Here is a 12,303-nt window from a genome sequence, read left to right on the forward strand (position 1 = left end):
CTTGCTCCTTCGGTCTCAACGAGACTTTGATCTGAAGCCATTCTTGTGATTATTGTGACTTTGCCATTGTAATTGTTTGTAAGCTTGTGTAGTCTAAAATGCATTTATGATCGTATGCTATTTTAATATTTGAGAATTAACTAATGATATTAGGCCACTTCTTGGCCATGATTATCTAAACGAGTCATCCCGCAGTGTTTGTGATTAAACCCTGATGAAGACAGCTTGGCTGTTGAAGCGTTGGATATTACATTTTTGCATCTGCATTCCTAGAGTGTGCGGCTCTCCTTTATTTTCAAGTCATTCAGTAACATACCAAACTTGCTAACCGCCTGGCACTCTATTGTCCTTCTATCACTCTGACATCAATGCAAATGTAATCAAAAATCTAATCAAACACTTAATGAGAGCCCATGAGATCATGTTGTGCAACATTTCTATAGGCTATGCAATTGAGAAAACAGAGTGATGGTCTCTATTAAAAAGATGAGGATCCCATCAGCTTTCAATAGGCTTGGCCTACTATCTATTTCTCAACTTTCCTATTATTCGTGCTTCTCTTTAAAAACAGGAGTATCTGGCCGGAATGAAAATGAACCACGAGAAAAGCGTTGTCCATTCACTATTTTAGTGAAAAAATTACTGACAGTGTTTAAAAGTAAAATGGAATTTATTTTCTCATGACAGTTGTTGTTATCATGGATTTCTGTCTGAGAGAAGATGTTTCCTCCAGTCTAGATCAATTAGTTGGAGGACATGGTGCTGCTGATCCAGGATTTGTAGTTGCAGACCTTGGTGTAGACACCAGGCTTGTTCCTCTGGGCACAGTCAGAACTCCCAGGACACAACACCCCAGCTGACCATTGCACACCACTGGCCACCGGAGTCTCCCTAATAGAGAGATGGGGAGACAGAAACTAAAAGTGAGCAGATTTGTTTCAGGGTATCAGTCTATCTAGGTTGAAGGATGGTTTTGGAAATTCTATAATCGTATCATGAATTCTGTTAATGGATCAGTGGAAGTGCTTCAACTCTGCTTTCATGCTTCTACGCCTGCATTGCTTGCTGTTTGGGGTTTTAGGCTGGTTTCTGTACAGCACTTTGAGATATCAGCTGATGTACGGTTGGCTATATAAATAAATTTGATTTGATTTGCTTACCTGGGCAAGAGTCCTTGCCTCCCTCCATGAAGCCAGCACAGAACATGTTGGAGGTGATCTGTCCAGGATAGGCGCTGTTGCAGCTGCTGCTGCTCAGGATGGGGAGATCCAGGCACCTCAGAGTGTCGGGGTAGTTGCCTAGAGACCGCAGAAGAGGATTAGTCTCAGTCATTCTTTGGTTCTGAGTGGTCAGTGATAAATGTATCATCAGTTTGAGAAACAAACTGTTTTGTGGGCATATTGTTAATGCTACTCACTGCTGCTGGCCGGATAGGTTGCCCCAGCCAGAGACCAGACAGCTGGTGCCAGAGCTGGCACAGCTGGAGGGCAGAGCCACAGTGCTCACATAGCTGTTCAGGGAGGCGGGCCTGCTCAGCTTGATCAGCATGATGTCGTTGTCCAGGTTGGGTGGCTGTTGTAACTGGGGTGCATGATGACCTTTACTGAGTCGATGAACTGCTCAGTGCCCTCATGACGGCACAAAAGAAGCTCACCCAGACGCACCTGGATGCGCTGTGGAGAGAGGGGAGGGGTTAATCAGATGTACTCAGACAAATACAGTTTCATGTCGAACATACTGTAGATGGCTTTAAATGTTTTTGAAGAAAGTTTCACCAGTCACTTACGACTTGTAGCAGTGAGCAGCAGACACCACCCATGTGCTGGAGATCAGGGAGCCACCACAGAAGTGGTAGCCAGACTGCAGTGATGCCTGGTAGATGCAGAGTTCTTTCAGCCCCCGTACCTCCAACAATCTGTCATCCTCATCCTCAATGGGGCAGCGACTGAGGGATATAAAGGAGAAATCGCTTGTAAAGAAAAAAAGTCAAATGGCATGGACAAATAAATACGGAAATAGAATTGGAATATAGAATAGCTTAATCCAGAGTTGTATTTTCCATGCAGTCTCCAATCTTTTGGCCCACATATTATTTCCTGTTGAATAAACCGGTGCTCACATGCCACAGCGAACAGAGCGAGAAGAATAATGACCTTCATGGTTGTGTCCGTTTTTGCCTGGTACTAAACCCTGTCAGAACTCTCTTATAAACCCACTCTGTCCTCTGCCATTGGTCAGTCTCAAGGGCATACATGTATATATTTCCATTGGTACCTGTCAAACAGTAACTTGCGTGTGAACGGACATATGGCTAACAAGGCTCCTCAACTGAGGATGTGTGCTAAACGGCATTACCTTACATCCCTATGTAAATTCCTATCATGTTAAAATGAATAGACATTTGCCCCATTTTTCAACGCCTCATTGAAGGAATATAGAAATGCTTATTCATACAGTGCTTGGTTTTGTGTCACATACTTTCTCCAAAATATATTCACTACAAGGTCACAATGGGGAGTTTCATGACCTAGCATTTGAAGTAAGCCTGGCATTTTGCAACTGGTTTGAGTATTGGTCAGAAAGAGTGTGTCTAAGGGTTCCTCAGCTTCATTTATCAATATAGGCTGTTTGTTACAGAGCCTGTTTCTTTGATATAAAAAGAGCTATAAAACAAACAGTATAACAACATTCATCATATGATCATGATATCTAATTGTTGTAATCTAATGATATCATGTTTTATTGACCTCAGAAATACCTATAGATGCTGTACAGTATAGATGGTGTTACAAATACAGCAGAATGTCACTCATCATTTGTACATTTTCAGAATGTATTTGATTGCATAGAAATTCCTGAAAGGCTTTCTTTTTCAATATTCAGGGACAGGAAATTATTTTTAGATTGTCACTAGAATGTATTTAAATGAAATAAAATAATGTAATGCTCTATTATACATTAGGAATTTGTCTTGGTATATTACAGGAAAAACATGGCAGATATGACAAAAAATAAACATACAGTTAATATGTTTGGTACAATGTGAACACAAATAGAATAGATGTTTAGTCTGGACAAGAACAGTTGGTACTGTTTGCTCAGTGAGATTATGATGTCATGGGGAATTGTTTCAGTCTTACAGTTGGTGTGTGACACGTGGGTGTGTTTGTGCGTGTTTATCTGAAGCTTGTACCAAGTTGAGCTACTGATCAGCCAATTTCTCGCAAATCCAGTGCCGCCGTTCACTACACCTGAGATCATTCCAGTTTTTTCTCTGGGTCATTGAAGGTGTTAACCTCAGCACAGTCCTCAGTAGAGTCGATAGAGGCACCATTTGGCTCACCAGGAGACCAGAACCCTGTGGTCATTAGTGTCCCGTCCACCCATTTCCAAGTCCCCTTTGTCTCTCTGTCAGTCAGACCAATCCAGAAAAACCTTTTAAATGTACAGAGGAATTCCTGTTCCGCTCTGTTGTTTATGATCGCCAGGTCTGCTCTTCTCTTTAGACAGTCCTGTCTGCTCTCATCCCAGGATTCAGTCCCGTCAGATATGTAGTACAAACTGGAACCAAACTTCTTCCATGCTTCAAGGCAGGTTTGATTCAGCATATTGTACCTTCTCTTTAGATCGGCCTTTTCTTCATCCAGGTTTTTGTTTTGGACCTGTAGCTCGTCTCTCTTTTCAGTCAGTTTGTTGTTGCTGGTTCTATAAACTAACAACCTCTCCTCCAAACGGACAGTGACTCCATTATAGTAGACAAACAGCACCATGATCCCAGCCAGTAGTAGAAGGCACAGCAGGCCCAGACACGCTGCAGCAACTCTGGAACATCTCCCCATCGAGCCCTCAGAGCCGTAGTTACTTTCTCCAGGTCTCCTCTTTGGTGTGGTGTCTTCTGTCTTGGTACCAGAATCATGTCCTTTCAGGGTCTCTGCACTGACAAATAGGACCGTAGTCCACTCTTCAGAATCTCCACAGTCTCGTTCCACCCTTTTAATGCATTTGGTGCTGTCAATGATACACTCAGACATCATCATGTTATTTTCCTCCGTCATTTCAATTCAACTATAACATACACTGTATTCTAATGTGTCTGTGACTGCACTGTACTCACTGTGCTGGGGTTAAGTCCCTAGGCAACAGGAAGACACTAGTGAGACAGGAAATAATAACAGTACCACCCACCATGCAATTGTTAAAAGTGGTAGAAAATATTCTAACTAAGCTGCCACCTAAGTTGTGTGTATGAAAATAAGAATAAGAAAAAATGCTTATGCTTGTGTCACTTCAGATAGTGATAATTCTTTCCCAGGTAGAGTAACATCTGAGCGTCAGATATAGGCCTACTGTTCACAGAAGTACAAATCCTTGAGAAGATCAGATAATGTGGCTGGTGAAGTGGGTTTATAACAAGTTTGTCTTTGTGATTGAGTCCTGTGTTGCAGCTAAAAAACACAATCATGAAGTACCTTATTCTCCTGGCTCTGTTAGCTGTTGCATGTAAGTCCTTGCTTTACTTGTTGAGAGAAATTGTTTAAGTTCGCATTGGTGTCCATCCTGTGATAATACTCTGAATAGTGAATATTTACTGAACACGGGTACCGTTCTGTTTGCATGAGTTGTATTTCCATGCAATTTCACACTGATTCTTTCTGTCTGTATTTGTCGCTGCCCCCATTGAGGATGAGGATGACAAGATTGTTGGAGGGTACGAGTGCAGAAAGAACTCTGCATCCTACCAGGCATCACTGCAGTCTGGCTACCACTTCTGTGGTGGCTCCCTGATCTCCAGCACATGGGTGGTGTCTGCTGCTCACTGCTACAAGTCGTAAGTGACTGGTGAAACTTTCTTCAAAAACATTTACCAAAGCCATCTACAGTATGTTCGACATAACTGTATTTGTTCATCTGATTAACCCTCTCTCCCCAGCCACATTCAGATGTGTCTAGGTGACCACACAACATTGCCACTGAGCTGTTCAACTCAGTGAAGGTCATCATGCACCCCAGTTCCAACAGCCGCAAACTGGACAATGACGTGAAGCTGAACAAGCCTGCCTCCCTGAACAGCTACATGTGCACCGTGGTCATGCCCTGCCGCTATGCCAGCTCTGGCACCTGCTGGCTGGGGCAACCTACCCAGCAGAGGCTGTGAGTAGCATCAACAATATGCCCATAAATACTTTTGGTATTTGTTGTTTATCAAACCAATTACAAATTATATCACTGACCACTCAGAACCAAAGGGAGAATGTTTGATATACTAGCCTTCTACCCCAACCCACTGTTCTGCCTGGATCTCCCCATGCTGAGCAGCAGCTGTAATAGCACCGACCCTGGACAGATCACCTCCAACATGTTCTGCACTTGATTCATGGAGGGAGGCAAGGAGTCTTGCCAGGTACACAGAGTTGAATTCATAGCACACCTTTCTACTGTTGTCCTTTTCATTTGATTTGTTAAAAGCTCTCATCTGTTGTGATTAACCAGCATCAACCAATATTGAAATATGCACCTCGAACCACCTTTCTCTTGCCCCATCTTCATTCTGTCAGGGAGACGCCGGTGGTGGGCAGAGGCAGGGTGCTGTGTCCTGGGGTTACAGCTGTACCCAGAGGAACAAGCCTGGTGTCTACAACTCCTGGATCAGCAGCACCATGTCTTCCAACTAATTGATTTAGACTGGAAGAGACATTATCTGAGATAGAAACCCATGATAACTGGTATGAGAAAATAACCACCGTCTTTGACTTATTCATTCTTTTAAAGTGCAATATGTGCTTTTAGGAAGGTGTGAAATAGGTATCTGGCTAGTGCTTATTATGTGTAACTTGTAAAGCAAGAGTTGCAGACAACAGCTAAATTGGTTCAATGCTGATTGTCCACTGTCCTATCTGTTTCCTCTCCATGCTAAAAATGCACTGTTAGCTGGTAAGCTGTTTCCTGGAAACATGATGACATGTGAATGAACTTCTATCAGTGGAAATATGATGACTTGTGATCTAGCAACTGCAATAGACATGAGTAGAAAATACTTTTGTTCATCGCTTCTTAGGTTAATGGAACATACCCAAATTTAGTATTTTCAGCTGCCACTATTGCCTTACTTCGCTAATCTTACCACATTTGCACACACTGTATATAGATGTTTCTATTGTGTTATTGACTGTACATTTGTTTATCCCATGTGTAACTGTTGTTTTGTCACACTGCTTTGCTTTATCTTGGCCAGGTTGCAGTTGTAAATGAGAACTTGTTCTCAACTGGCCTACCTGGTTGAATAAAGTGCAGATTCTTTTTTAATTTAGTAGAATATTTTGACAATATGCATACAATTAACCTAAATGTGTAGCTATTCAGCTAAGACAGTTAATGAATAAAGGTTTGTGTTCGTTTGTCTGCTGACTTAAATTGGTGAACTTCAAATGGCAAATGCCTCTGAAGTTTAACGAGGTTGGCATCCCAAATTTGTTTTAATTACTGCCACTTACTATACTGGAGTCCAACTCCCTTATACTTTTCTTGAAAAACAAATAAAATACCCTACCATCTAACACTATACTCATACCACCACCATACTCCACAATTTAAGTCTTAGTCCTACCTCAGGCCAACAACCTGAAAGGATGGGACACCACTTAACACACCCTGTAACTCTGTCAAGTCTTGCACACCCAAATACCTCTCTGCAGCTGCCACCACTACCTCCATTTTCTGTGACTTACATTCCCTCCCTGCAGTAGTTAATAACCATTGCTTTAAATGCTACAAATCCAATCTTACTGAAACATCACTTGTTGGCCTATCCCTCTGTACTGGTACAGATCTACTACTCACACCACTCCTCTCAGGATCCCTCCCCTTGATCCATCTTCCACACTGCCTCAGCATTACAACTTCTGCACGACTCTAACCCTGGAAACCTCAACCTGCCTCACATGGGACATTTCTAATCCCCAGCCCCATAGACATCACTACTGTTAAGACATACCACTACTTTCCACAATACTACACTTTCCTTTGTCACATGCCCTTCTGCACACTTCACACCGAGGAACCTTCCTCCTACACACTGCTGCCACAAGAGCTTGACACCTGTAATAAAGTCATGTATTTGGCACAAAAGCTCGTACAGGATAATGTATCCTAACACCCCTGTCGGGCAAAGACAGCATCAAAACTCAAAAGAACAGACAATGACTTCTGTTTCACCACTCCCGCCACCCTGTCTGTGTCACACCAAACGACAACCTTCAAACACTGGGAATCTTCCCCTTCAGTTGGTCAACATTTACTGCTACCCCAGTAAATCACTCCTTTCAATGGCACCCCTTCATTGAGAGCAAAACAATTCACATTTCTGGCCTCCATTCACTTAATGTGGAGAGCCTTCTCCCTCTGACCAGCAGAAACACAAACAATTTTCACAGACCACTTCTGGTTACCCTTACCGATTCCACAGCTGCAAACTCTGTTTTCACCCACCCTGAAACCACAAATGGATCACCCAAAAAGCAAGGGTCCACTTTTAACAAACATGTCACTCCTACAATCGCAGACTCATCTTTAATCTGACCCTAGGCCCTGAGAACTTCACCACACCTACCACCTCCGATGCTTCGACCTCATTAACTTCCCTTTCTCCTCCTGTCTTAAGATGGCTCTGCTTACACTTTCTAACATTCTTATTTAACAAACCATCTCCCTTTTCTCGTCATTTTTAACCGAGTCAAGCTCATCCTCTTCCGTCCTCCCTCTTTTAGACCTCCTCTGCCCTCCATTCCTCCTCCGCATTCAAAGTATACGTCTCCTTATGATAATAGTGCACTTGTCCTGACATACATATTGGTCTTCCCTTATAGCAAATGCCGCACATTTTCATATTCCCTTTATCTAGCGCTGGGAACATGTGACAGTGGAATAGTGACGTCAATATTCAGCGACGCTCTACGGTTTGTGTACAATTTCAAGCTTGATGGGAGGGTTACGTTTAGGACAACTGCATCAAATGTGCCTTTGTTTTGTCTTATAATCGAGAGGTGAGTAAAATAAGATTTTATCCCACTAAGTGTATTGACATTTTCGAGATTGAAGCTAGCTAACTTGAAGCGCAGTGCCCTGCATTGCTATATCAGCATCACCAGTAATATATGCGGAATGCGCAACCATTGCGGATGTGGTGCAGAAAAAAATGCGCATCGCTGCGACAAAAACGCAATTATAAAGGTGCTAGAAATCATCATCAAGTTGAAACTTATGTTGTAAATGATTTGTCATTTGTGAAACTATTTGGTAACATGTATTATATTTCTCTCTTTTGTAGAATTCCCTCGATCCTCTATTTACTCAAGTGTATCTGCACTTTTGCATATCTCTGTTGATGGGTACTTTCATATAGTTGTTTTTGCACTAATATAAAAGAATTTAAATTCTAGCTTTCAGAGAGAGTGCATGTCTCTCTTGGCCATATTTTACAGTTGATGAACGTCTGCTCCAGGACTTTAGGTGTAGGCTACCTGGTATGAATGAATAATATCGTATGCAAACGAATGCACATTATAGTGAATGTTGATCTCAGTACGTCCCTACACATGATGCTCTCCTAGCGCCCCTATTTTTTTATGTGCCACTTAGTTGTATCCTGTGAACATATGCCTTATGCTGCCCCCACTGAAAGATTAGTTAGTTGTCAGGTAGATATTGCTCACGTCCCCAACAATGCTGTGGTACGGCCGGCCATCTGTCGCAGTGTGAATGGAACTGTCAGTTGGTCCGTCTGTAAACCAGGCCTGACTCATGACTGAGTACTACGAGGAGAGGGGCTGCTGTACGAAGCACTCACCTCCCATGCACATCAAAGTGGAGTCTCCGGAGGGACCCGCCCGGAGGGGCGTCTCAGAGGACGGCTTTCCCAGGGAGGATGAGGACTCGGGAAGGCAGCTGTGACCAAAGCAGCGGGCTGCCTGGTGGACTCCCCTTCAACGTGGTGGTGGTGCATCCCTAACATCATGACCCCTGGCATGTCCTCAGATGACCTCCTATCCATGGAACAGCGTAAGCTTTAACCAACTTTTAGCTATTAAACGCATGTCTATTGTTCAATATTGATGCTTGCAGTGGTGCTCTGTACTGTTTATGATAAATATGTTTTAACTATTACATTTTTGTGTTTCACCTCATATGACATAGTAAACACCTATAGATCAACTCTGTCTTTTTGTAGACAGAGGTTTGTCCTCTGTGTTGACAGCAGGGGGTGCAGGAAGAGGAAGAGTCGTTTTAGCGGTGCAGAGCTGGGGTGCTGGTTTCTGAGGTGACGCGGTGTGAGGGAGAGCTTTTTGGTCCTGCTGGGAGGCTCCGAGCGCAGGGAGAGAGAGAGGATCTGGGCAGGGATCCTGGAGCGGGTCAATGCTGTGTCCAGAGTCCCTCGCACCCTCCGCGAGGTCAAGAAGCGCTGGGACGACCTGAAGAGACGCAATGGAGGCAGGCTGGCAGACGCTAGGCACCGCACTTGTTACCTGCCATCCAACAGAGGGGCTTCCATGCTGGGACTGTCAGCTCAGGCAAGCCCCAGGCTTCACCAGGCCAGACAGAAGCAAAGCTCCAGAGGGAAGGCCAGTTTCACGTGCTTCACTGATACAGAACCAGGTAAATCTGAACACTAACAATGAGGTAAAGCCTTAGATTCAAGACTTGTAGGAACATTCAGATAATACATATAAAAACCACACTTTTTAACCACTGCTTTCTACTATGTCCTCTTGTTTACTGCAGTGGGTGGAGGTGAAGGGTTGGAGAGGGATGGCTTTGAGAAGGATGAGGATAGTGGTGAGCGGGAAGTGGAGGTGGGAGAGGCGGAATGCGAGGGGGCAGAGAGCAGTATGGAGGAAAAGCTGGGTTTCGGACTGGGACTGGGGATAGGACCTCCCCTAACTCGGAACGCTGGCTGCCTCCCTCTCCCCTCTACAGCGCCCCTTTCCTCAATGGGACCCCTCAGCCTAGTCCCCAGCCATCACTAGGGGCCCAGCAGGGACCATTGGAGGCCCCTCCTCGCGGCTTATGGCTGGAGGACGAGCTCCGCAGCGTGGGGGAGGCAGCTCTGCAGCTGGGGGATCGGGTTGAGCAGAGTCTTCGGGAGTTTGGGGAGGGATTCAGACGTGATATGAGAACATTAGTGGCTTCTCAAGAGGCACTGGCAACCAGCCTACAGCAAAACAATGTTCTCCTGCAAAGGCTGCTGGGAGTCCTAGAGGCACAGCAGCAGCAGCAACAACAACAACCACCACAGCAGCAGCCACATCATTCCCAAAAACAACAGCCACAACAGTCAATAATGCAGCAACCACAACAGTTACAGCAGCAGCAGCCACAGCCTCAACAACCAATTCAGCAGCAACAGATACAGCAACCCCAACTGGTGCAGCAGCATCAACAACAACAGATACAACCACAACAGCAACAACTGTTACTACAGCAACCCCAACTGGTGCAGCAGCAACAACAACAGATACAACTGCTACCACAGCAACCACAGCAGCACCACCCCCAGAGTCCAAGTAATCAACCAACTTTAGCAGTTGCCCCTGTACCACCACCTCCAGATATTCTTGATGGTACCACCCGTCCAGATCCACCCGCAGTCATTAATGGAACCGTCCAACGGCCAAGGCGGGGGAGAATTGTTGACCATAGACGAAGAAGAAGGCGTTAGATAAAGATGAAAATAAGATTTGATGTACTTTATTTATTTTCTCTAATACAATCTGATTTGAAATAATTGTGTCCCTCTAATTTCAGCCAAAGTCGAAAAAGTTGTTTCTTTTGCACATTTGTTATGTAGAGTGTGGAAAGTATTCAGACCCCTAGACTTTTTCCACATTTTGTTACGTTACAGCCTTATTCTAAAATGTATTCGATTACTGTTTTTCCTCATCAATCTACACACAATACCCCATAATGACAAAGCAAAAACAGGTTTTTAGAAATGTTTGCATTTTTTTTAAATAAACTGAAATAACTTATTTACATATATATTCAGACCCTTTGCTATGAGACTGAAATTGATATCAGGTGCATCCTTTTTCCATTGATCATCCTTGAGATGTTTCTACAACTTGATTTGAGTCCACTGTGGTAAATTAAGGTCCCACAGTTGACAGTGCATGTCAGAGCAAAAACCAAGCCATGAGGTCAAAGGAATTGTCTGTAGAGCTCCGAGACAGATCTGGGGAAGGGTACCAAAATATTTCTGCAGCATTGAAGGTCCCTAAGAACACAGTGGCCTCTATCATTCTTAAGTGGAAGAAGTTTGGAACCACCAAAATCTTCCTCGAGCTGGCCTCCCGGCTAAACTGAGCAATTGGAGAAGGGCCTTGGTCATGGAGGTGACCAAAAACCCGATGGTCACTCTGATAGAGTTCCTCTGTGGAGATGGGAGAACCTTCCAGAAGGACAACCATCTCTGCAGCCCTCTACCAATCAGGCCTTTATGGTAGAGTGACCAGATGGAAGCCACTCCTCAGTAAAAGGCACATAACGGCCTGCTTGGAGTTTGCCAAAAGGCACCTGAAAGGACTCTGACCACGAGAAACAAGATTCTCTGGTCTGATGAAACCAAGATTGAGCTCTTTGGTATGAATGCCGAGCGTCACGTCTGGAGGAAACCTGGCACCATCCCTACGGTGAAGCATGTTGGTGGCTGCATCATGCTGTTGAGATGTTTTTCAGTGGCAGGGAGACTAGTCAGGATCGAGGGAAAGATGAACAGATCAAAGTACAGAGAGATCCTTGATGAAAACCTGCTCCAGAGTGCACTGGACCTCCGATTGGGGTGAAGGTTTACCTTCCAAAGGGACAATAACTCTAAGCACTCAGCCAAAACAATGCAGGAGTGGCTTCGGGACAGGTCTCTGAATGTCCTTGAGTGGCCCAGCCAGAGCCCAGACTTGAACCTGATCGAACATCTCTGGAGAGACCTGAAAATAGCTGTGCAGTGATGCTCCAATGAGAGAAGCTCCCCAAATATAGGTGTGCCCAGCTTGTAGCGTCATACCCAAAAATACTTGAGGCTGTAATTGCGACCAATGGTATTTCAACAAAGTAAGTAGAGGTTTTTTTTATTTTAACTTTATTTTACTCGGCAAGTCAGTTAAGAACAAATTCTTATTTTCAATGACGGCCTAGGAACAGTGGGTTAACCGCTTGTTCAGGGGCAGAACGACAGATTTTGTACCTTGTCAGCTCGGGGATTTGAACTTGCAACCTTTCGGTTACTAGTCCAATGCTCTAACCACTAGGCTACCC

The 12,303-nt window shown here is 44.2% G+C and overlaps 2 protein-coding genes and 2 pseudogenes across 2 annotated transcripts; 2 read left to right on the plus strand and 2 right to left on the minus strand.

Annotated features, from left to right (window-relative positions):
* Positions 1-651: 651 nt before the first annotated feature.
* Positions 652-2,159, minus strand: LOC135531242 (trypsin-3-like; annotated as a pseudogene).
* A 435-nt stretch (positions 2,160-2,594) lies between these two features.
* On the minus strand, positions 2,595-4,249 carry LOC135531240 (CD209 antigen-like protein C). The gene has a single exon (XM_064959370.1). The coding sequence runs from the start codon at positions 4,053-4,055 to the stop codon at positions 3,258-3,260; it is 798 nt and encodes a 265-aa protein (XP_064815442.1). The 5' UTR covers positions 4,056-4,249; the 3' UTR covers positions 2,595-3,257.
* Positions 4,250-4,661: 412 nt separating this feature from the next.
* Positions 4,662-6,395, plus strand: LOC135531250 (trypsin-3-like; annotated as a pseudogene).
* A 2,401-nt stretch (positions 6,396-8,796) lies between these two features.
* On the plus strand, positions 8,797-12,297 carry LOC135531233 (uncharacterized). The gene is made up of 3 exons (XM_064959362.1): positions 8,797-8,942; positions 9,329-9,648; positions 9,775-12,297. The coding sequence occupies exons 1-3, from the start codon at positions 8,797-8,799 to the stop codon at positions 10,017-10,019; spliced, it is 711 nt and encodes a 236-aa protein (XP_064815434.1). The 3' UTR covers positions 10,020-12,297.
* The last annotated feature ends 6 nt before the right edge of the window (positions 12,298-12,303 follow it).

The sequence above is a fragment of the Oncorhynchus masou genome, unplaced genomic scaffold, assembly GCF_036934945.1.
Source record: "Oncorhynchus masou masou isolate Uvic2021 unplaced genomic scaffold, UVic_Omas_1.1 unplaced_scaffold_1561, whole genome shotgun sequence".
Taxonomy (NCBI): Eukaryota; Metazoa; Chordata; class Actinopteri; order Salmoniformes; family Salmonidae; genus Oncorhynchus; species Oncorhynchus masou.